Here is a 27261-nt window from a genome sequence, read left to right as displayed (position 1 = left end):
TTTGACAGCATTGAAATTTCAGCTGTACTACAGGCACTGGTTGACCAGGGAATCGAGAGCACATATGACAACTACATAATCAAGGACATATACAGCAAAGAATAGCAACAAAATCAACATTCACCGGGGGGTTCGACAGAGAGATACCATGTCACTAAAACTTTTCAACGCAGCTCTGGAAGCCATCATACAAAAGCTTGACTGGGAAACGAAAGGGATCAACATCAATGGGGAGAGGCCATCTGAGATTTGCAGATGATATTATAATCTTTGCAGAAAACCCTGATGATCTGGAGTCTATGCTCAATGCCACAAGCCCTCAACAATGTAAGTAACCAAGTGGGGCTGAAGATCAACATGAGCAAGGCCAAAAGTATGTTCAACAGATTTGTCATCAAGAAGCAAATCTGCATTTACCGAACAGCACTAGAAGTAGAAGAATAGGTGTACTTGGATCAAGTTGTCAAAATGAGCTACAACCACTTTGACGAAGATAGAAGAAGAGTAAGAGCAGGATTGGGTGCTTTTGGAAACTTGAATGAGGTAATGCAGAGTGGGCTTAGGCCTATAATACGCCACGGCACAAAATACGTTCCCCTGACAACAAACCCCCGATAAGCCGCTGAATTGTACATGCTATAATATATCTTACCACCGCACGCGTCATACCACCCGGCCATCAGCCCATACCCTCCTCGTGATGCCTCTCCGGCCGCGCTGTTCCAGCAATTTACCCAGACGTCGGCCACAATCTTACAATTCTTGTTGGCTATTCTGCAAACTGTTACAAAAACGATTTAATAGTAGGGATGCCCACTCTCAATACAGTTTCCACTAGAACGATTTTTCATTTACTGTGTGCGTGCACTCACACACGTATTGTCTATGGAGAAACTGATCGATACAAGAAATCCCAGGCATGTTAAATGGCGTACATACTTGTTTTGATCCAAATGTAGGCTTATATCAGGGTGTTTCAAGAAATTCCTGATTCCACCAGAAAAAATTCACCAAACTTTTTCCTGTTTGGTCAGTAAATAGAGAGGACCTTCCTGCATGAAAAGATCAACTTTTTTAATGAAAAATTTAATGAGATGAGAACTACAACAGGTTGAAGTGACACCATTCCGTGCATCAGGTGTTCAAACGCAATTATCTCCGAATTTGGAGTGAATCAGACAAGCAAACTTACATACTCATAAAATTTAACTATTTATGAAGACAAAATGTGTAGGATGTTAAGAAATTTAAGAATGTTTAAGCCTACCGCGGCCCATCTCAAATCATGCACTTCCCCGTGCACTTCTCACTACCATGTCCATTTCATAGGGAGTATAAAACCGGGGACCATCATGGCTTCCATGCACACAGTGTATTGCTCAATGTAGTAAAGATAACCTTTGAGTTGGAGCAAATTTCTCAAAATTGGTAGTGATTAATGTTACCAAACTTATGCCATGATGAAATATAATAATTTTTGAAGATAAAATGTGCTGACCTTAAAAGATTGAACAATATTTAAGACTACCGCTTTTCATTTGAAATAATGCACTTATTGTTCATCTCCTCTATGGAGATATTTTCCATGGCGGCCATCTATGATCATGCTTGAGGTTTCAACAAACAAACCATGGGTTTTGAGGTCTTATAGTTTTTTGTTGTATGTCAACAAAATCGATTAAATTTTCAGGATGATCTTATTTTCATGTTGTTATAAGCAAATATAATGTTCCAGATAAGATAGTTAATAAATACATTAAGAAAAAGTACCTTAAAGTTGCACTTTCTGTTAGTATTCCTTTTTGGACTTTAACCTTTTAACATGTTCTAGCAGCCCTATATAAAACCGTGACACTCGAAAGGCCATATCTCTGGAATGAAACGTCCGATTAAGATTATTTAAACGCCAAAATGTTTCTTTCATCAATTCCCATCCAATAAGTTAGGTCTGAATCAATTTAAAAGTACTTCAATTTTTAGTGGACATGCCTATTAATAGTGTTAAACATGGAGATTCTGCTGGACCAGGTCCAGCCTACAAGTACAAGAGCAATCATATACTTTACAATAAATTCAGAACCAGATAAAGGCCGATATGCGCACCCATAACAAAATGCTAAAGGAGCTTGAGGAGTTCATTGCATTTCTACGCCTAGTTCAAGAATCACGGTGTAGCATTGTTTTCTTTGATAATCGTTCGACTTGTATCAAGTTTTTGGACCCAAACTGGTCTCATGTCCAATGGCATAATTCAATAACCTCATCCAACTATAAATGCTCAAACTATTAGTTTTTGTACCCAGCGACACCTAATGGTCAAAGGTATCAACATTATATGAATAAAAGAGTAAAAAATTCGGGTAAAATTTGCCTCAAGTGCATAGTACTTACGTGTGGATTTATACAACCGCATGGCTGTCCATCAATCACTGACGCCCAGTGCTTGATTGACAGCCGATTCATCCCGAGTTTATTCAGGGATGATGTTCGGCCAATCAGAAAAAACGTAATATGGGGTTTATTTAGTGACGAAGGAGCACAAACCGACTGGGACCGAGACTATCAACCCAGACTGATTTGCGATTGAGCAATATGCATTCTGATGTGCCAGAGACATACTTTAAACCAGCAATTCGTGTCATACGCAACCCGAATTGTGATACACTGCACGATTTAGGGAATGGAAAAAGTGCTGTGTTTCCAAACACAGCACGAAAACACAGCAGAATAATAGAATACACAGCACTATAATGTAATACATAAGAATTAAAAAATTCTTTGCTGTGTTTGCAAACACAGCACTCAAACACAGCACTATAATATAATACAAAAGGATGAAAAATTTCATGCTTTGTTTGCAAACACAGCACTCAAACAAAGCACTATAATATAATACATAAGAATGAAAAAATTCCATGCTTTGTTTGCAAACACAGCACTCAAACAAAGCACTATAATATAATACATAAGAATGAAAAATGTCATGCTTTGTTTGCAAACACAGCACTCAAACACAGCACTATAATATAATACATAAGAATGAAAAATTTCATGCTTTGTTTGCAAACAAAGCACTCAAACACAGCACTATAATATAATACATCAGAATGAAAAAATTCAGTGCTGTGTTTGCAAACACAGCACTCAAACACAGCACTATAATATAATACATCAGAATGAAAAAAATTCAGTGCTGTGTTTGCAAACACAACACAATAATATAATACATAAGAATGAAAATATTCCATGCTGTGTTTGCAAACACAGCACTCAAACACAACACTATAATATAATACATAAGAATGAAAAAATTCCGTGCTTTGTTTGCAAACACAGCACTCAAACACAGCATTATAATATAATACATAAGAATAAAAAAATTCCGTGCTGTGTTTGCAAACACAGCACTCAAACACAGCACTATAATAAAATACATAAGAATGAAAAATTCCATGCTTTGTTTGCAAACACAGCACTCAAACACAGCACTATAATATAATACATAAGAATGAAAATATTCCATGCTGTGTTTGCAAACACAGCACTCAAACACAGCACTATAATATAATACATAAGAATGAAAACATTCCGTGCTTTGTTTGCAAACACAGCACTCAAACACAGCATTATGATATAATACATAAGAATGAAAAATTTCATGCTTTGTTTGCAAAACACAGCACTCAAACACAGCACTATAATATAATACATAAGAATGAAAAAAATTCAGTGCTGTGTTTGCAAACACAGCACTCAAACACAGCACAATAATATAATACATAAGAATGAAAATATTCCATGCTGTGTTTGCAAACACAGCACTCAAACACAGCACTATAATATAATACATAAGAATGAAAAAATTCCGTGCTTTGTTTGCAAACACAGCACTCAAACACAGCATTATAATATAATACATAAGAATGAAAAAATTTCATGCTTTGTTTGCAAACACAGCACTCAAACACAGCACTATAATATAATACATAAGAATAAAAAAATTCCGTGCTGTGTTTGCAAACACAGCACTCAAACACAGCACTATAATAAAATACATAAGAATGAAAAAATTCCATGCTTTGTTTGCAAACACAGCACTCAAACACAGCATTATAATATAATACATAAGAATGAAAAAATTTCATGCTTTGTTTTCAAACACAACACTCAAACACAGCACTATAATATAATACATAAGAATGAAAAATTCAGTGCTGTGTTTGCAAACACAGCACTCAAACACAGCACTATAATGTAATACTTAAGAATGAAAATATTCCATGCTGTGTTTGCAAACACAGCACTCAAACACAGCACTATAATATAATACATAAGAATGAAAATATTCCATGCTGTGTTTGCAAACACAGCACTCAAACACAGCACTATAATATAATACGTAAGAATGAAAAAATTCCGTGCTTTGTTTGCAAACACAGCACTCAAACACAGCAATATAATATAATACATAAGAATGAAAAAAATTCCATGCTTTGTTTTCAAACACACCACTCAAACACAGCACTATAATATAATACATAAGAATGAAAAAATTCAGTCCTGTGTTTGCAAACACAGCACTCAAACACAGCACTATAATATAATACATAAGAATAAAAAAATTCCGTGCTGTGTTTGCAAACACAGCACTATAATAAAATACATAAGAATAAAAAAAAATTCCGTGCTTTGTTTGCAAACACAGCACTCAAACACAACACTATAATATAATACATAAGAATGAAAAATTTCATGCTGTGTTTGCAAACACAGCACTCAAACACAGCACTATAATATAATACATAAGAATGAAAATATTCCATGCTGTGTTTGCAAACACAGCACTCAAACACAGCACTATAATATAATACATAAGAATGAAAAAAAATTTCATGCTTTGTTTTCAAACACAGCACTCAAACACAGCACTATAATATAATACATAAGAATGAAAAACTTCAGTGCTGTGTTTGCAAACACAGCACTCAAACACAGCACTATAATATAATACATAAGAATAAAAATTCCGTGCTGTGTTGCAAACACAGCACTCAAACACAGCACTTTAATAAAATACATAAGAATGAAAAAATTCCATGCTTTGTTTGCAAACACAGCACTCAAACACAGCACTATAATATAATACATAAGAATGAAAAAAATTCCGTGCTTTGTTTGTAAACACAGCACTCAAACACAGCATTATAATATAATACATAAGAATGAAAAATTTCATGCTTTGTTTTCAAACACAGCACTCAAACAAAGCACTATAATATAATACATAAGAATGAAAAAAAATCAGTGCTGTGTTTGCAAACACAGCACTCAAACACAGCACTATAATATAATACATAAGAATAAAAAAATTCCGTGCTGTGTTTGCAAACACAGCACTCAAACACAGCACTATAATAAAATACATAAGAATGAAAAAATTCCATTATTTGTTTGCAAACACAGCACTCAAACACAGCACTATAGTATAATACATAAGAATGAAAAATTTCATGCTGTGTTTGCAAACACAGCACTCAAACACAGCACTATAATATAATACATAAGAATGAAAATATTCCATGCTGTGTTTGCAAACACAGCACACAAACACAGCACTATAATATAATACATAAGAATGAAAATATTCCATGCTGTGTTTGCAAACACAGCACTCAAACACAGCACTATAATATAATACATAAGAATGAAAAAATTTCATGCTTTGTTTGCAAACACAGCACTCAAACACAGCACTATAATATAATACATAAGAATGAACAAATTCCGTGCTTTGTTTGCAAACACAGCACTCAAACACAGCATTATAATATAATACATAAGAATGAAAAAATTTCATGCTTTGTTTTCAAACACAGCACTCAAACACAGCACTATAATATAATACATAAGAATAAAAAAAATTCCGTGCTGTGTTTGCAAACACAGCACTCAAACACAGCACTATAATAAAATACATAAGAATGAAAAATTCCATGCTTTGTTTGCAAACACAGCACTCAAACACAGCATTATAATATAATACATAAGAATGAAAAAATTTCATGCTTTGTTTTCAAACACAGCACTCAAACACAGCACTATAATATAATACATAAGAATGAAAAAATTCATGCTTTGTTTTCAAACACAGCACTCAAACACAGCACTATAATATAATACATAAGAATGAAAAAATTCCATGCTTTGTTTGCAAACACAGCACTCAAACACACCACTATAATATAATACATAAGAATGAAAAATTTCATGCTTTGTTTGCAAACACAGCACTCAAACACAGCACTATAATATAATACATAAGAATGAAAAAAATTCCATGCTTTGTTTGCAAACACAGCACTCAAACACAGCACTATGATATAATACATAAGAATGAAAAATGTCATGCTTTGTTTGCAAACACAGCACTCAAACACAGCACTATAATATAATACATAAGAATGAAAAAATTCAGTGCTGTGATTGCAAACACAGCAATCAAACACAGCACAATAATATATACATAAGAATGAAAATATTCCATGCTGTGTTTGCAAACACAGCACTCAAACACAGCACTATAATATAATACATAAGAATGAAAAAATTCCGTGCTTTGTTTGCAAACACAGCACTCAAACACAGCACTATAATATAATACATAAGAATAAAAAAATTCCGTGCTGTGTTTGCAAACACAGCACTCAAACACACACTATAATAAAATACATAAGAATGAAAAAAATTCCATGCTTTGTTTGCAAACACAGCACTCAAACACAGCACTATAATGTAATACTTAAGAATGAAAATATTCCATGCTGTGTTTGCAAACACAGCACTCAAACACAGCACTATAATATAATACATAAGAATGAAAATATTCCATGCTGTGTTTGCAAACACAGCACTCAAACACAGCACTATAATATAATACGTAAGAATGAAAAAATTCCGTGCTTTGTTTGCAAACACAGCACTCAAACACAGCAATATAATATAATACATAAGAATGAAAAAAAAATTTCATGCTTTGTTTTCAAACACACACTCAAACACAGCACTATAATATAATACATAAGAATGAAAAATTCAGTCCTGTGTTTGCAAACACAGCACTCAAACACAGCACTATAATATAATACATAAGAATAAAAAAATTCCGTGCTGTGTTTGCAAACACAGCACTATAATAAAATACATAAGAATAAAAAAATTCCGTGCTTTGTTTGCAAACACAGCACTCAAACACGGCACTATAATATAATACATAAGAATGAAAAATTTCATGCTGTGTTTGCAAACACAGCACTCAAACACAGCACTATAATATAATACATAAGAATGAAAATATTCCATGCTGTGTTTGCAAACACAGCACTCAAACACAGCACTATAATATAATACATAAGAATGAAAAAATTTCATGCTTTGTTTTCAAACACAGCACTCAAACACAGCACTATAATATAATACATAAGAATGAAAAACTTCAGTGCTGTGTTTGCAAACACAGCACTCAAACACAGCACTATAATATAATACATAAGAATAAAAAAATTCCGTGCTGTGTTGCAAACACAGCACTCAAACACAGCACTTTAATAAAATACATAAAAATGAAAAAATTCCATGCTTTGTTTGCAAACACAGCACTCAAACACAGCACTATAATATAATACATAAGAATGAAAAAATTCCGTGCTTTGTTTGTAAACACAGCACTCAAACACAGCATTATAATATAATACATAAGAATGAAAAAATTTCATGCTTTGTTTTCAAACACAGCACTCAAACAAAGCACTATAATATAATACATAAGAATGAAAAAAAATCAGTGCTGTGTTTGCAAACACAGCACTCAAACACAGCACTATAATATAATACATAAGAATAAAAAAATTCCGTGCTGTGTTTGCAAACACAGCACTCAAACACAGCACTATAATAAAATACATAAGAATGAAAAAATTCCATTATTTGTTTGCAAACACAGCACTCAAACACAGCACTATAGTATAATACATAAGAATGAAAAAATTTCATGCTGTGTTTGCAAACACAGCACTCAAACACAGCACTATAATATAATACATAAGAATGAAAATATTCCATGCTGTGTTTGCAAACACAGCACACAAACACAGCACTATAATATAATACATAAGAATGAACAAATTCCGTGCTTTGTTTGCAAACACAGCACTCAAACACAGCATTATGATATAATACATAAGAATGAAAAATTTCATGCTTTGTTTGCAAACACAGCACTCAAACACAGCACTATAATATAATACATAAGAATGAAAAAATTCAGTGCTGTGTTTGCAAACACAGCACTCAAACACATCACAATAGTATAATACATAAGAATGAAAATATTCCATGCTGTGTTTGCAAACACAGCACTCAAACACAGCACTATAATATAATACATAAGAATGAAAAAATTTAGTCCTGTGTTTGCAAACACAGCACTCAAACACAGCACTATAATAAAATACATAAGAATAAAAAAATCCCGTGCTTTGTTTGCAAACACAGCACTCAAACACAGCACTATAATATAATACATAAGAATAAAAAATTTCCGTGCTGTGTTTGCAAACACAGCACTCAAACACAGCACTATAATAAAATACATAAGAATAACAAAATTCCGTGCTTTGTTTGCAAACACAGCACTCAAACACAGCACTATAATATAATACATAAGAATGAAAAATTTCATGCTGTGTTTGCAAACACAGCACTCAAACACAGCACTATAATATAATACATAAGAATGAAAATATTCCATGCTGTGTTTGCAAACACAGCACTCAAACACAGCACTATAATATAATACATAAGAATGAAAAAAATTCCGTGCTTTGTTTGCAAACACAGCACTCAAACACAGCATTATGATATAATACATAAGAATGAAAAATTTCATGCTTTGTTTGCAAACACAGCACTCAAACACAGCACTATAATATAATACATAAGAATGAAAAAAATTCAGTGCTGTGTTTGCAAACACAGCACTCAAACACAGCACAATAATATAATACATAAGAATGAAAATATTCCATGCTGTGTTTGCAAACACAGCACTCAAACACAGCACTATAATATAATACGTAAGAATGAAAAAATTCCGTGCTTTGTTTGCAAACACAGCACTCAAACACAGCAATATAATATAATACATAAGAATGAAAAAATTTCATGCTTTGTTTTCAAACACAGCACTCAAACACAGCACTATAATATAATACATAAGAAAAAAATTCAGTCCTGTGTTTGCAAACACAGCACTCAAACACAGCACTATAATATAATACATAAGAATAAAAAATTCCGTGCTGTGTTTGCAAACACAGCACTATAATAAAATACATAAGAATAAAAAAATTCCGTGCTTTGTTTGCAAACACAGCACTCAAACACGGCACTATAATATAATACATAAGAATGAAAAATTTCATGCTGTGTTTGCAAACACAGCACTCAAACACAGCACTATAATATAATACATAAGAATGAAATATTCCATGCTGTGTTTGCAAACACAGCACTCAAACACAGCACTATAATATAATACATAAGAATGAAAAAATTTCATGCTTTGTTTTCAAACACAGCACTCAAACACAGCACTATAATATAATACATAAGAATGAAAAACTTCAGTGCTGTGTTTGCAAACACAGCACTCAAACACAGCACTATAATATAATACATAAGAATAAAAAAATTCCGTGCTGTGTTTGCAAACACAGCACTCAAACACAGCACTTTAATAAAATACATAAAAATGAAAAAATTCCATGCTTTGTTTGCAAACACAGCACTCAAACACAGCACTATAATATAATACATAAGAATGAAAAAAATTCCGTGCTTTGTTTGTAAACACAGCACTCAAACACAGCATTATAATATAATACATAAGAATGAAAAAATTTCATGCTTTGTTTTCAAACACAGCACTCAAACAAAGCACTATAATATAATACATAAGAATGAAAAAAAATCAGTGCTGTGTTTGCAAACACAGCACTCAAACACAGCACTATAATATAATACATAAGAATAAAAAAATTCCGTGCTGTGTTTGCAAACACAGCACTCAAACACAGCACTATAATAAAATACATAAGAATAAAAAAATTCCGTGCTGTGTTTGCAAACACAGCACTCAAACACAGCACTATAATAAAATACATAAGAAGAAAAAAATCCTGTGCTTTGTTTGCAAACACAGCACTCAAACGCAGCATTATAATATAATACATAAGAATAAAAAATTTCCGTGCTGTGTTTGCAAACACAGCACTCAAACACAGCACTATAATAAAATACATAAGAATAAAAAAATTCCGTGCTTTGTTTGCAAACACAGCACTCAAACACAGCACTATAATATAATACATAAGAATGAAAAATTTCATGCTGTGTTTGCAAACACAGCACTCAAACACAGCACTATAATATAATACATAAGAATGAAAATATTCCATGCTGTGTTTGCAAACACAGCACTCAAACACAGCACTATAATATAATACATAAGAATGAAAAAATTCCGTGCTTTGTTTGCAAACACAGCACTCAAACACAGCATTATGATATAATACATAAGAATGAAAAATTTCATGCTTTGTTTGCAAACACAGCACTCAAACACAGCACTATAATATAATACATAAGAATGAAAAAAATTCAGTGCTGTGTTTGCAAACACAGCACTCAAACACAGCACAATAATATAATACATAAGAATGAAAATATTCCATGCTGTGTTTGCAAAAAATGTCCTCCAGGTCTCATAATTATTGCACAGCTCCTAAAACGTTGTTTTACCCTTTATATAACCCGACATTTACACATATTCTGTAAAACGTTTTTGTTTGCTGAGCAGTAGATTATCAAAAAATGTTTTTTAAGGTTATGAAAACGTTGTTTTACCCTTTATATAACCCGACATTTAAACGTTTTCTGACAACCTTTTATAACCTTTTGCGAATGATGTTGAAAACGTTTTGTGTTTGCTGGGTAACCCCCCTTAAATAATGACCATTATTCAAAAACAGGTAAAATGCGTTTTTTTGCTACCCTTTTTCCACTTTTTCATTTTTTGTCACCCTAAACACGAGTCTTGGGCTATGACCAAGAATGATAGGAAAAGAGTAGATGCTTTTGAGATGTGGTGTTACAGGAGGCTTCTACGAGTGACATGGAAAGACAGGAGAACAAACTCCTGGATCCTCGACAAGATTGGTACAAGTCTAACCATCAGAAGCGGCATAATGGAGAGAAAGCTGAAGTACTTTGGCCATATTGTCAGGAAACATGGAGGTGTAGAAAAACAGATTTTGCAAGGGGCTATGGAAGGCAAACGAAGAAGAGGACGTCCACCAACATCTTGGACTAATGACGTGAAGCTGGTTTCTAACCAGGGAATGCAAGGTGCAACGCACTTGGCATCAGATCGAGTGAGATGGCGTACTCTTGTGAAGACCACAGCAGCGCTACACAGCGCCACCTGACACAGAGAGAGAGAGAGAGAGAGAAACACGATACTCGCGTATCGTGCATACCCACAAAAACTACCCTTTTTACGCGTTTTCATTATCGCGGATGGTTTACAGGCCACAATGGGAGTGACCCCCGGGCAATAACGAAGGCCTCAAAGGCAAAGCATAACGCAGCAACTAACACCACAAGGCCGGGGGGCACTCGAATACGAAAGTGACGTACCCGTGCCTACCAGCGTACGAAAGTAGGGGTCTATCAGTGTAGAAATTTTCAGAAATAGGGGGTCATTCGGTGTTGGCAATGTCAAAAATGGAGTGATTTTGTATGGGAGCGCCCAAAATTTCACATCATTAACAACCAAAAATAGCTTTTTACCAAATTGTACAGGACAAAATAGACACAAAATCATTTATTTTTTCAAAATGCGCGCGAAGCGCGTCGAAATTACCATTTTGAGGACTTATTGTTCAAAAAAGGTGGTCATTCAGTGTAGGCTAGAGAAAAAAACGGGGTCATTGGGTGTAGGATTTGCCAAAATAAAGGGGTCATTTCTTGGGCACATGACGTTTGTCAATATATGGGAGTGCAGCCATGACATCTCCTTTTTGGAAGAGCAGGTTCCATGACTGCAGACAGATTTTCTGTCTCTTTGTGTGTGAACATGCGTTTATCTCGTATGTAAATAAATATGCACATTCACACTTGGTTGATAGATTTTCGAGCAATTGTAGAAACCACAGCAGCATACGCCATACTAGCCAAGTGTTTTTAAAATGCATGACAATCGAACTTGATTTTAATGCTAATTTATTGCACATGCCGTGGAAGTTCTTTGTGGAAGTGGAAGTGATTACCTTTTTGAAATAGCCGAGTGGGCGGGTTTAATATTTTTTAACTGAAGCTTTCTAATATATGAATATTAACTGCACATCATATATAACGAATCGTGATACCCAATTGTGGCACACTTGATGTCGTTTAGGAAGGAGACAATTTTATTTGAATTTTATATACGCCGAAATATTTTTTGAATTTAGTGAAAATGAAGACTAAAAAGTTGATGAAAATCTGTTATATAAATGATAAAAACCAAACGTCTATACAAGAAAAATGGTAGGCTCCCTATACATTGTACTGACCATGCTGACCGATACCATTATCGGCACGTGTAGTGCAGCGAATAGCGAAGTCAAAATCGATGTGTGTATTGTGTACATGTATTGTCGTATTTCTGTATGTAAAAGCACGCAATTATCAACAAGTTAGCGCTACAATACACATTAATATTTTTAAGCAGATAACATTCCAAAATATAGTACGTTTTCTATCTTTGCTTGTGACGCGAAATGTTGAAGTTGCATTATATGTTCAAACTTCAAGAATAAATACTGAGAAAAAAAAGAAAGGAAAATAAATGTAATAATAATAATTATTATTGAAACTAAACACATAACAGCACTAAGCCATTCGATGACATCAATGCCGTTATGCGTTACGTAATTAAAACGAACAATCAGATGTATTTCGCACTTGTCAAGCACAAGTCACTCAATTTCGAAAACTGTACATTGAATGTACTCTCTAATGAATATTGATTGGCAACATTTTCCAATATGTCAGCGCTCTAATCAGACACAATAGAAAAATTAACGTTGCAGCCCGCTGTGTATAACCATAGACCTTAGAAGGTCTATGGTTTAACAGCAGCACTATGATAATGGAATCATAGAAGACAGGCCTCCATGATATCTACACATGCATGGATCTATAGATTAACGTAACGTATGCAAATCGATGTGTGTAGGTATGATCATACATTGGCCGTCGGAATCGGCCGGTTTTAAATAAGGGGCATTTGACACAATTGCACATTGACTTTCAGTAATATCTCTACCATGGGTTCAAATAATATATTTATTAGGATTATAGGGACATTGCAGATACAGGTATTGCTTTAGGGATTTAAATTCAATCATATTTCACCGTTTACCGTTATACATCAACCATTTCAGCAACTCGCACCAGAAACGTCTGCCTGGTTTATTCAGGCAGACGGGTCGGACAGCGTAAAATTTTAATTTTGTCATTCTTGCCGGGAAGGATTACTGTCCATGTTAAGTGGAATAACAAGGTAAAGTGAAAGCCAGGGACTGAACGAAACCCCACTGGCTTTTTAACCGGAGTTGTAAGTAATGACTTGATTTCAAAATTGCCCCGTTGTTAACCTACTGACACAACAAATTGGACACATGTAAAGATAACAAATATTCCAACAAAAAAGGTTTGAAAAAAAAAACCCAATTCATATTATAAGATCATACATATAGTAGGCATATGCCTATGGCGGTAAAACCAGTAATTTTGTTCTATACCCTAAACCTAACACCAACCATAACCCTAAACTTCGCCCTATAAACCTATAACCTAACCTATAATCATAAACCTGAACCTAGCCCTATAACACCAAACCTCATCTAACCCCGACTCTCTGAATCCTAATTCTGATTTCCAACTCCTCACCGATGCACACATTCCAACCCGCAACCCTTAATACTCACACACCCAGCACCCACATACATAAATCCACACTCTATCGACTTCAAACACACTCCTATCCCCTACGCTATCCACAAATACCTCATTCTGCTCTAACTGTAATTTTACTAATAACATGTTGGACACATGTTTTCAGTTATGAAGTATTGCAATAGACTTTTACCAGGAAAATATGGATTTTTACTAACGCAAGATACCAATCGTAAGAAAAATAGCAACCACAGTGCAACGCTCGAGTTTGGCCTTCTTAACATCAATTCTGTAGATATGACATATAAAAGCAAACCTCAGCACTAAAGTGGACGATTTGAACAAGATGCATGTGCTAAAAACACATACACTTGGTTTTCATCGATGACGGAGTGGGTGTAGATCTCGTTCGTTTAAAAAAGTGGGACATGTTTTCAATTTTGATGAACAAAATAGCAAGTAGAATAGGCGTTTCCGAGCTTGCAAAATCACGATGAATTGTCTGCATTGACGAGATTCATTAAGGCATAATTCTTTTCTCTTAAGTTGGAACTAAGTACTGTAATTATTTATTTAGAAAGTTCAACATATCACGGCGAAGTTGTAGCGAAATCGGCGCACAGCAAATTCATCATCTTCGTTGCCACTAAAAAGTGCATCAAATATACAAGCCTATTTACATAATTTCCTGAGACCTTACACAAGTGATCGTACTCAAATATAAAACTAGAGAGTTTGGTCATTGATATGCAGCATCAATTTTGAGCCAATGCTCAATATTGCTAGGCAAAAATTTACAGCGAACATGGCAGATTCCTCCCATTTCTGAGCAATTTGAAAAGAAAAAAAAAAGATTCCCCGACCCCTTAACGCGAATAAAAATCATCTTAACGCACAATAGCACAGATATTGTAGGGATATGGTGTTAACACTGCTGCTGGTTTAGGTTGAATATTCAAGCTTTCTCCCTCTGTGACTTTCTTGAAACTAAACCGATGCATAAGATGCGTGTAAAAGATGAAGAGTTCCATACGGGCCAACTGTTCTCCAAGACATGCATGTTTACCTGAAATGAACAATTAACACTTGATTATACATACAATAAATAATGAGCAGAAAATGAAACTAAAATGAATTTGTTTTAGCTTTGTGAGAATTCGTGTACACTGCTGGTGCGGTGATAGACAAGTGGGTGGTATACCGGGTAATATTTTCAAGGAGGCAAAAGGAGGTAAGGAGCGTTTCAGCAAGGTTTCAAAATGCTCCCCTGAATTTTGAGGTGGTGGGTCTTTAAAAGCTGTCAACGTTGTCATATTGGACAAAGAATCGCGGTGGTTTGAGAGAGGTATGAAAGAGGCTGTTTATGTGAAGCGGGAGGAGACATCTCTGAACAGAGGAGGAGGTCTGCGCCACAACTTGGCGGGGGCCTACAGTTCTGCTATCCAAAAGATCCCTCGACGTCTCAGTTTGTGACCCCGTCACGGGTCACTGACCAATCGCCTCCCAAAATATCAGACGGCTTGAAGAAGCATCCAGGATAGGATGTGAAACGTCGCCAGTCATAAAATAGTAAGTCCAGTTGACTAGATTTAAATTAAATCAACTTGATATTTTATATACCAGGATGACTGAAAATATACACAAATATACTTAGTTTAGATTATTTATATTATTTTTAACATGCTGATCAATACACCATAGGCTAGTGTCTGTATGTAGTCTATGATTAAACAGACTTAAGATTTGTAATTTTTTGGTGTTGCAGTATTGAATAACAATTTGCACTGTTATGTTTCATAATAAACTGGTCACACACTTTTGCCTGTTAAATATCAAATATATTTTATTGGAGAGGATGTATTATTAACGTAGACCTATTGACCTATATTTGAAGTAAGGTAGAAAGTGTACTTATATGGTTATGATGTCCCATTATACGATTGATAGAAGAAAGGTTGTAGGAGATTCCTATTTACTGGTGTGCAATCTTAGTACATACATACCTGCACCAAACACTATTTGTTGTGGAGGCTTCACGACCTGACATTTGTCGTCCAGGAATCGCTCTGGTTTGAACACATCAGGTTCTTCCCAAACTGACGCATCACGAGTAGCGCTATGCAGATTATTTTGCAGCATAGAGCCTTTGGGGATGATATACTCAAGAAACTCTGTATTAAATTTAGCGTAGCGAAGAGGGATTAAGAAGATAATGCCTCCAAAACGCTGGATCTCATGTATAACAGCTTGGGTGTAAGGCAGTTCAGGCTTATCAGAAAGTCTAGGTAGACGATCTCGACCAACTACTGAGTCAATTTCTTCATGTACCCGTTTCTGAACGTCAGGAAATTTCATCATGTAGAGCAGAGCCCAACGTAATGTTGTTGATGTTGTTTCGGTACCAGCCACAAAGAAGTCCTGAACGACCGCACGGAGTTCCACATCGCTGAGATACGTTTGAATCCCTTGTTCGTTTTTCCTCTGCCTTTCGCTCAAATACACGTCGATGTAGTCTCGCATGTTACCCTTATCAAAGGTACGTCGGTGCTCATCCACTATATCTTGAACTTTGCTACGAAGATTCCGGAAGGAGGTCATAGGGCCTTTTGGGAAAAATGGAATCCTCAGGAGATATGTAGCTAATTTTGGCATCAGTAGGAAAACAAAACTGGCAAGATTATCTTGGTCAAGCATTCCCTCCAGCCAATGTAGTAAATGTTTAAATTCTGGATCATCGTATTCAAAACGCTTCCCAAATACAACAGAACATATGACGTTCGACACAGCATTGCAGAAGAGAAGGGTTGGCTCGAATGGTTGACCTTTTCTGGACTCAATCTCTTTTATCAAATACGCACTCTCTGTAGCAATCTGATCCTCGAAGCTTCTTTTACCGACGCCAAATCCTCTTAAAACGTTGAGGGAAAACCTGCGATGCTCTTTCCATTGTTCTCCTGATGACATGAGAACTCCTGTAAAACAGAAATAAGTTGTGCTTTATCGTAAATATTATTGGCTATGGAACCTCTAAGTTAGATAAAATAATGCACAATCGTGTGACGTTGCACAACCTAGCTGGCTACAATTTGCATAATATTATGTAAAGAGTAATAATAATAATAATAATAATAATAATAATAATAATAACACTAATAATAATAATAATAATAATAATAATAATAATAATAATAATAATAATAATAATAATAATAATAATAATAATAAATTTAATGTATAGGGGGCCTACCCTGCCCCTCATTCGACCTGCCAAAAATTGCTTGCCCCCACCCCACCCCACCCCGCTTGCCTTGTCAAATGTACTTTCCTCCAATTTTACCCTCCCCTGCACAGCCCATAGTAAACTAATGCACATATCAAATGCAACCCCGGCCCCTGGGGACCCAGGGATGGCCGGGTCGTGGGCCGTGGATTTTTGGTTTAAAAGTTCAAGTCCCGGGTAAACACCTGGCCAGTCCCGGACCCACCCGGGCCAAACTCTCAGCCACTCCCCGGCCCTCCCGGGGCGAATAACCGATGCAAACCGATGCAAACCCCGGGTATTCCTCGGCCCAAGTTCCCGGCCCTGAGCATCGGATATAGTTGATTTTAATATGGTCTTAATATCGCGGCAATCTTGTCATGCGGCAGGTATGTCTTCAATGGACTGCTGAGCTCTGGACATGCTGGGTGAATTTGATAACCGGATTTGATATCCCAGGCCCGTGGCCAAGAGTGTGACGCGACATGGCGGGGATCTTCTTGGTTGAAGGTGTACGGGGACGTTCCACAGTTTTGGGGTGATTTTTGCACACCGTCGAAGGAATTTTACGTTGCATATATCAATGTCGGACCCCAGTCACCCGACTTTCCCAGTTAGTCACTTCGCGTATTTTTTCATGCTTTATAGTGGCAGGGGGAACGGGACAAGAGGAAGATACCTGACCCAGTGTGTGCCATCACTATATTTAATATTATGCATGCTTGTTTTAAATATTACGAGGCATGAATGGCGGGTCAGAAAATACCGGGAATAAACCAGGAATATCGTATTGATATAGGGCCTACGTGTAGGTCTATATGATTAAAACATCAAAGATATGAAAGAAACAGATTACTACATTTACATCTGTCCAGGATACGGGAGTGGCGAATGTTCGATCTTTGCATAAACATTTTAAGCACATAATATTATAGGCCTATACGATTTTTTTTTTTTTTATTCCAAAATGCAACTTCAATTATAATGAGGCTATTCTGTATAAGGCCCATACCCCATCCAAATATGCCTACCTTGAATCTTGTTTAAAATCAAATGACCATCTATGAAACTTTTAGCGCACAACTTATTAAGATTTGCCATTTTAGATATTATTTAAAACATCCTTTCAACGATTTGTGATCAAAAAAATCTCGGCGGTGGTTAAATAAGCGTATAGCAGGTCTTCGTGTGCACATGCATAGGAAGCCAGTGTGGTCTGGTTAAACATGCTAACTTTAGAGCCCCGTTAAATAGCAGATACATGGCCTACTGCAAAATGTTGAAACAATAGCAAAGATTTTGTTTTTGGAATGGATTATGAACAGTATACATTAATGTGGATTATTAATATACATTCACGGCTCAAGTACGGTCAAGTGATAGGATTCCCCGGCCCATAAATGCGGGCATCCTTACTAGTAAACCACGGCCATGTTCACGACCCATTTTACTGGTTGGAAAACCCCGGGTAAGTTACGACATAATCCCGGGTCTCGCCCGGGTAAAGTCCCAGCCCAATTTCCCGGGGGTTTGGCCGACGTCAATTCTTATACCAGTCCCGGCTAACACCCGGCTCCCCCCGGGACACATTTTGAGTCAAATCCCGGGTCACATGATGTCAAGTCCCGGACCATCCCCGGGTCCCCAGGGGCCGGGGATGCATTTGATATGTGCATAATACATCAAACTCACCAAGACCATTGAGAAGTTCATCTGGATTATCTTGTGGAAAGGGTGGTCGATCTTCACCCAATCCAGGACAAGTCAATGACTCATTCACAGCTTTATAACCGCTAACCATGACCATTTTGGTGCCGAAAGGAAGTGATAAATAGCATACCGGTCCGTACTGCTTGGACAGAGTCTCAACCATTTCGTAAATGTTGCTCTTATTCTTTACATTCATGTATATGAGATGAGGCAAGCAACCGACTAAGGGCCAACTTCTTGGACCTGGTGGCAGATTTTTCACCCGATTGAGATAACCATGTACCATCCATGACAATACGAGAAATACAATCAAACCGACTAACACAGCATGAACATCAAAAAATAGTACTGCCAAATAACTATAAAGAGTTTGTAAGACAGCCATGTTGCACGTACGGCACTGGTATGTTTATTTACACTGTCACCTGTACATTATCATAGGAAGTGTGACCACGCATAGTGTGACAGCCTTGAAAATTGTTTTCATAACTTCACTTATAGGGCGCAGAGCACCAAATGGTCTCTCTATTGAAAAGCACGGAAAAAATCAACATTTAATTGACTTTATTGAGCTCGTGCATTAGACGCATCAGCCCGGGCGCATCAGCATCTCAGTACGCGTGCATTATTTTGTACAATATCACTCCCAACAAGTGATACGCATGTATTAACCTATAAATCTGGCCAGGGATGCAAATTGTGCGGGAGCGGGGAGCACCGCTCCTAGGAAATGAGAGTCAATATTGAGGAAGAGAAAAAAAAAAAAGAGGAAAAAGGAGGGAGAAAGAGAAGAAAAGAGGAGAGGAAGGGGCCGGGGAAGAGGAAAAGAGGAAAGAAAAAGAAGAGGAATGAGGTACAAGATAATAGGGGAGGGCTGTGAGGCAGTGAAGCTACTGAATGGAAGAGAGGAAATCTTTAAAGATGCTGGTTGTGCAACATTTGGAAGAATTCATAACATTGTTCAAGAAATAAGAGCAAAAAGAGGAAGGTGTTGGTGTTAGAATATGGAAATGGGATATGAGGAAATTTACAATTCATCACCATAGGAGGTATTCAATGTAATTTAACAGGAAAAAAAGAAGTTGGATGAAGGCAGGTGGAAACAGGGCACATATCTGAGGAAACTTACAGAGAGGCGGCAATCATATCTGAGGAAATTTACAGAGAGGCAGCAATGAGGATTTTATGAGAACAAAAGTTATGAAGGTATTCAGTGTATCAATACTAATGCCAGAGGACAAACTGGAAAATATTGAGGAAATTTAAGGGATCTGGAATGAGCGTGTATGTAGCTGGGAGGAAAAGCCGACGATCAATTGAAAATTTTGACCTTTCATATTAAAGATATGGATTTTTTCCCAAAAAGACCTAATTTTTTTGGTGTTTTGGGGGCAAAAAATCCATATCTTCAATACGAAAGGTCAAAATTTTCAATTGATCGTCGGCTTTTATCCCACCTACAGGCTACAGTACATACACTTTAAGTATAAATTGTAAGCTGTGTTGTTGCGCCTGTGGCTGCAGTGTGTGTTTGCTCTGTCTTTTTGCGTCTATTTTACCTCATATACTTGGTGTTTTGCTCTGGAAAGTTAACCAGGATATTATGTGAAGTACAGAGAACATTTGTGGATCATTTTGCATGGAAAACATCGATCAATTTTGTTAATTAATGGATTAATTAGTTTTTGTAAAGTCATCATTTTCATCATTCACCTATAGCACATGTATATACATGCTATAGTTGACCAGTAGTGCTTTATCATTGTTATTGATCAGTTTGTGCAACTATATTGATAAAGTGATCAGCTTTTTCTCAACTGTAAAATACCTGGATGCCCATGGCTGGTTTCATATTGACTGTTTGTTTCACCATTATATTAATTCCAACTGTGACTATGTCTACTTTGCTTTCATATAGCAAGGATGAGTTTCTCAGTTTGAAACCTATGAAAAGACAGAGTTTACCTATTTCAACCTATAGGAACATAAAGCACTTAGGAATATGTGCTACCTCTTCAACTAGACGTGGATGCAGAGGTGGGCAGCCTATGCCTATGCAGTACCATCTTGCTGAATCTTCTGAGTTGCTCAATTTGAGTATTTTTAATGCGATGTCGGTTGGCAATAAGACAAATCAACTATGTGACTATGTTACAGAACATGACATTGATGTATTGTGTTTCACCGAGACATGGCTTCGTCCAAATGATGCAGTTGTCATCGGGGAACTCTCTCCTCCGGGTTTCAACTTTATCAATGCTCCTCGTACTACAGGAGATCATCATGGGGGTATTGGTATTCTTTATAAATCCTCGATAAATCTCGTACAGGTTACAGAGAACAAACTACCTGATTATGATACATTTGAGTATGCTGTTATTTCTAACGGGTCGAGAACATTTACCATCGTGATAGTTTACCGACCACCCCCCCTCGAAAATAAACAAGTTCACTGTCCCTGGTTTCCTGAATGAATTTGAAATCTTCCTGGATGCTGTCAATTTACTACCTGGCAGAGTACTTTTGGTTGGAGATTTTAATGTTCACTACGACCTGCCAAATAAAAGTGATGTAAAATGTTTCTCTACCATTGTCACTTCGTATGGTTTTGTCCAGCATGTTCAAAAACCTACCCATCGCTGTGGCCACATTCTAGATCTGATGCTCACAAGGCTTGATGAAGATTTGGTACGGAGCTGCGAAATTGATAATATACGTTTTACAATTGATCACTTTATGGTTAACTGTATTTAAATATACCTACACCTAGTAGTCAGTCTAAATCTACATACACCTTGCGTAAATACAAAAATATAGATCACAATAAGTTTTCTGAAGAACTTACTATTAACATGCATGTAATTGAAGACAGTAAATATGAAGATGTGAACCATTTGCTAAATGATTATAACAAAGCTTGTAGTGAAGTGTTAGATACTCATGCTCCTGCTACCACCAGGATAAGAAGGGTAACACACCGTCCTGGTTGGTACAGTGAATCAGTTGATAATGCTCGCAGAGAAAGGCGTCGGTGCGAAAGACGCTGGAGAAAATCTAAGACCGATGTCAATCATTCTGAGCTTCATCTTGCTTCTAAGAAACTGGTCAAAGATGTAATTGTTAATGCAAAATCTGAGTTTTTTAAGGACAGACTTGCAAATTGTAATTCTAAGGATATGTACAGAATCATCAATGAGCTTCTAAATAAGCAAAACAAATCATTGCCTGATACAAAATCACCTGTCGATCTTGCCAACAACTTTTGTTGTTTCTTTACAGAAAAGATCCAAAAAATCCGTTGTGAACTTGATTGTAATGAGTTGCATCATGATGTTGTAAATAGTGGTAGTGTAAAAATTGGTAACATTGTAAATAGTGGTAGTGTAAGAAATAATGGTACCTCTCTGTGTAAAATTCCAAATGTAAGTAGCTGTAGTACAGGATATAGTAATGATAATGATGCATACTATGGTACAACACCAGATATACATCTTATGTCTGAGTTCAGAAATGTTTCCGAGGATGAGGTGTTAGACGTAGTTACAAAATGCCCAAATAAGACATGTCTCCTTGATCCCTTACCAACTTGGCTTGTGAAACAACACATTGGTGTGCTGCTGCCCACTTTGACCAGAATTGTTAATGTGTCTCTATCTTTTGGCATGTTCCCGGACAATCTTAAGAACGCGGTTATCACTCCTGTTCTTAAAAAGCCTTCTCTAAATAAAGAAGAGCTTAAAAGTTATCGTCCGGTTGCAAATTTGCAATTTACATCAAAAATTCTGGAGAAATGTGCTGCATCACAAGTGATTGATCATGTTGAAAATAACAAATTGAGTGAACCTATGCAATCAGCATATAGAGCCCACCACAGTACCGAGACCGCCTTGACTCAAGTTCATAATGATTTCCAGCGTGCAATTGACGACCAGAAAGTTGTCCTGTTATTAATGCTTGATCTCTCGGCGGCCTTCGATACTGTGGACCACGGTATCCTTCTCCAGAGACTTAAAAATGATTTTGGTGTTGTTGGCAGTGCAAACAGATGGTTCTCATCTTATCTTAGTAAGAGGTATATGCAAGTGTTCGTAGATGGAGCCTACTCTAATAACACCTACATGGAGTATGGTCTTCCTCAAGGTTCCGTCATTGGCCCATTGGGGTTTGTTTTCTACACAAATGAGGTTGGGAAGATATTGCGTCATCATAATGTCCGTTATCACATATATGCGGATGACATTCAAATGTATGTTATTGCTGATCCCAATATCCCTGGCGATGTTGCCTGCGCTGTGTTTAAGCTCACTAAATGTGTAAAAGATATACAGCACTGGATGACCACAAACAAACTCAAATTAAATGAACAAAAAACTGAATTTTTTATCGCCTCATCACCACATCATCTTAGCAGAGTAGAACACATGAGTCTTTTCATTGGAGATGTTGAAGTCCATCAGTCACAGTCCATTCGCAACCTTGGAGTCATTTTTGACCGTCACATGACCATGTCTGAACATATAACCCAACTTTGTAAATCAATAAACTGGCAAGTACGCAACATCTATAGATTTCGCCGTTTCATTGACTATGATACGTGTAACCATGCTGCTAGAACTCTCATTCTCTCTAAACTGGACTACTGCAATGTTCTACTAAATGGCATCTCCAAGAAAGATCTTAAAAGACTCCAGAAACTGCTCGGTAAGTGTGTCAGCAACCACGATCTGCTCACATTACTCCACTTCTTGATCAACTGCACAGGCTCCCTGTCTCAGAAAGAATTACATTCAAAACTCTTCTCTATGTTTTTAAATCACTTAACGGGCTCTGTCCTCAGTACATTGATGCGTGCCTAAAAATAAGATCGCGGCCGGACTCTATGCGTACTCGTTCATCATCCTGTATCACATTGGAAATTCCATCATCAAGAAAACAAGCTGGGGACAGAGCTTTTTCCATTGCTGCTGCTCAATCTTGGAATAGGCTTCCTGTCACAATCAGAAATGCTCAAACCATAAACGGTTTCAAAACAGCTCTCAAATCTCATCTTTATCCGCAGTAACTTTGGTTTTTTGTTTTCCATAAACTCTTTTGTACTTCTCATGATACATGTATGTCACCATTGTTATATTCAATTTTTGCTTAATGTTTATATTTTTGATCTTTTGTGTTTTGCTTACCAGCGCTTTGAAACTTTCTTGAAAAGGCGCTTTATAAATGTTGTAGTATGTATGTATATAAATCATCAGATTTATAAAGTTTACTTCGAGTACTGTTAAATAGCAAAAATATCAATTTTTAATCATTTCCCATAAAATGTGTATTACATTGCGAATTTCAAAAAATCAAAATTATTTGGACATTCTTCGTATTCAGAATGCAATTCGATATGTCTGATGTGCTCTAATGTCCCACAATAAATACTGCCCAAACGTTCATACCACACCCCTTAAAAAAGAAGAACCATAAAGCACTGAACAAGTTGTGCTCCCCCTGACAAAAAATGAAAGAGTAAATGGGGGTAAAGGAAAATAAAAGGGGAAACATGGGAAAGGAGCCTCTGTCCCACCAAAATTAGTGTAAAATACCATTTTTTTGCGCGCTACGCGCGCACATTGTCCACATAGAGCCTGTTTTGGAAGCATGAAGACTTAAAACATTGAGTCGCTCTAAAAATACACAACGTGTTAACATTCTCAGTGCTCAGTGCAGAATAAAGCTATTTTATGCATGGTACGATTGAGGAAATCTTGAGCCTAAAAACCTTGCTCCTGAGGAAGAAATCACAATTTGCACCCCTGAATCTGGCTATCCCCTTATTTCAAAACAAACAAACAAACACCAAACGCTTACAAAGACGAAGCAGTCGGGGAAGAACAATTGTTTTAGAAATTAATAACCCCTTCGTACATACTGTGTACAATTGTACACCGTGACTTATATTGCTCCCTGTATACCATGCAGGGGAAGCTTATTACTGCAAATAAACACCATGTGCACAATTGTGCATTCATCCCGGGGGGGCACTCAACTGAAATTTTGGTAGGGGTGTGCGGCGCGGAGCGCCGAACTTTGGGAACTAAGAACTGATTTGGGGCAAAATAGGGGCTTGATGAACTGAAATTTCAAAATTTTTGATGGGTCTTATGAACTAAAATTGGGCCGAATTATAGGCTTTGAAGCTAAAAAATTCCAAAATTTTCCAAATTTTATCTAAAGAGCTACAATTGTCAGAGTTTGAGGCTCAAAGAACTGGAGCATGATCCAAATGTGGGTCTTAAGGAACTGCTGGAGAGCCTGAAAAAGGGACCCTTGACCGCCGCACATACCCATACCACATTTACATGTGAGTGCCCCCTCCGGGGCATTCATATGCTATCCTCCAATGCAGAGCGCCCTCGCCTAACTGAATGTCACTTTTCATAATCTAAGAGGGCATCACCCACTACAGCACGTTGCCAGAAGACATGTACTTTCCCTTTTTAATTTTATATGAAATATCATTGTGGACAACTAAATTCTAGTCAGGGGGTTAGTGTAGGACCTGTAGAAAACATAGAACACTATTTTTGATCAAATGCTTCAAACATATGTGGTGTAGAATTTGTTTTAAATGGTGTGTACAATTGTACACAGTGTGTCTCACCTTGTACATGTTGTAAATATAAGATATATTGTGTTCAGTTGTACACAGTGTGACTAATCTTATCAATGTATAGGAGTTATTTAGTATACTTTGTACATCATTATAAGTTATTTTTAACTCTTTTGTCAATACTTCCATTCAGTTTATAATTTGCTATGGATGCATTTTTTGGAAAAACCACTATGTAGGCCTATTATTACAGAGATAGTTAGGAGTAACTGGTCGTTGATGGGCCCGAAAATGGTTCGTGTAGAGTGCAGTAACAAAATTAGTCTCAGAAATCAAGTTTATTAAGTGTGATGTCTTTTTCGGTCTCTCCAAAGACAAGAACTGATATTAGCATTTTATACCAAATTAATGAGAGTTAAGAGCCTACAGATACGGACGTATGAAGGAAACAGAAAAAAGAAATAAAGGGTTCAAGTTTGTTGCTTCACATATGTTACCAAGTTTTACTGCCATTACTTAGTCATAATGTGTACAATTGTATCCAAAAATCATTGTAAACGTCGTCACTTAGTCACAATGTGTGCAATTGTACACATGCCCTAATTTGCATAATTGATGAGGTAATTTTTTTTTTTGAGTTTTTCACAAATTACTATCCAAAATAGTTATAATAAGCATAAAAAATATTTTTTGATCGAGCCATCTTCCTTCGTGTCCGAAGGGGTTGTTAAAGTCAATGAAATCAAATTTTTTCTGAAAACATTTTAAAACAGGTTTGGGTGAATTTTAAGGGAATTTTCTAAATTGTTTAAAAATATAGGACCGCCGTTCTTATAGCTTAAATTTATCAGTAAAGAATTTGTTTGGTGTTATTGACGTTAAGATTATTCGTTTCGTTGGGCTCCTATAATGACGATTCAATATATTATTTTAACCACCAACTTCGAAAAGTTTCTAGATCACTAAAATGTGTAGTGTCTTTTGTTTTTAAATGGGTGCATAATAACTCTCACTTTGTCCGGGACTTTCCTACTCCGCATATTAAACCTATGTTTTGGATGTTGTTGCACGTTAAAACAGTTTTTTTTCCTTGGCAAGTTCCTCGGTCAAGCTATTTTTGACAGATATTCCAGAGCAAACATTTTTTTCATAAGAAAAATCTACTCTTCGTCCGTGACGTAACTAACTCTTCGAGGTATTAGGGTACACAACTGCAAATAATCGATGTGTTAAAGATGACTTTTCGAAAACGGTGTATAAAACCAATCAACCACTTCTATTGACGGATTTGTGGATTAATTAAAGACGTGATAGAAGCATAAATGTATTTATCATGTTTATAATGAATGAATGAATGAATAAGAGTTTGAAAGAGCAATCAGTTGGTGAATTTATACATGGTTGAACCCAGCACCTCCGATTGCAGTAAGAAGTGTTTGTTTTTATCGTCTATGCAGAAAGGGCGGGAGAAAGGGTGGATTATTTCATTCAATGATATAAGATCTCTGTACTTTAAGTAGCATTGGGTTAGATCTTGTTTGTAAACTATAAGTCTTATCCAAAGTGGAAACTGAATTATGTTTCTACTTTTAGATGATACCACACCTCTTCGAGTTATCGGGAATCCAACTAAAACGGC

The 27261-nt window shown here is 36.4% G+C and overlaps 2 protein-coding genes across 3 annotated transcripts in view; both read right to left on the bottom strand.

The window, feature by feature from the left end:
* The window catches only part of LOC140136764 (uncharacterized), a 127249-nt gene that overhangs the window by 16332 nt on the left and 83656 nt on the right, over nucleotides 1-27261 (bottom strand). For both annotated transcript variants that reach the window (XM_072158351.1, XM_072158350.1), the window contains exon 4: nucleotides 653-781. In XM_072158351.1, the coding sequence (XP_072014452.1) occupies nucleotides 653-781 (129 nt within the window). The remainder of the gene's footprint in view (nucleotides 1-652; nucleotides 782-27261) is intronic.
* On the bottom strand, nucleotides 13812-19476 carry LOC140136763 (cytochrome P450 2J4-like). The gene is made up of 3 exons (XM_072158347.1): nucleotides 19010-19476; nucleotides 16062-17030; nucleotides 13812-15124 (listed from the first exon to the last, which is right to left on the bottom strand). The coding sequence occupies exons 1-3, from the start codon at nucleotides 19410-19412 to the stop codon at nucleotides 14946-14948; spliced, it is 1551 nt and encodes a 516-aa protein (XP_072014448.1). The 5' UTR covers nucleotides 19413-19476; the 3' UTR covers nucleotides 13812-14945.

The sequence above is a fragment of the Amphiura filiformis genome, chromosome 17, assembly GCF_039555335.1.
Source record: "Amphiura filiformis chromosome 17, Afil_fr2py, whole genome shotgun sequence".
Classification (NCBI taxonomy): Eukaryota; Metazoa; Echinodermata; class Ophiuroidea; order Amphilepidida; family Amphiuridae; genus Amphiura; species Amphiura filiformis.
Note: the sequence above shows the minus strand (reverse complement) of the source record. Positions and strands in the feature narration are given on the sequence as shown.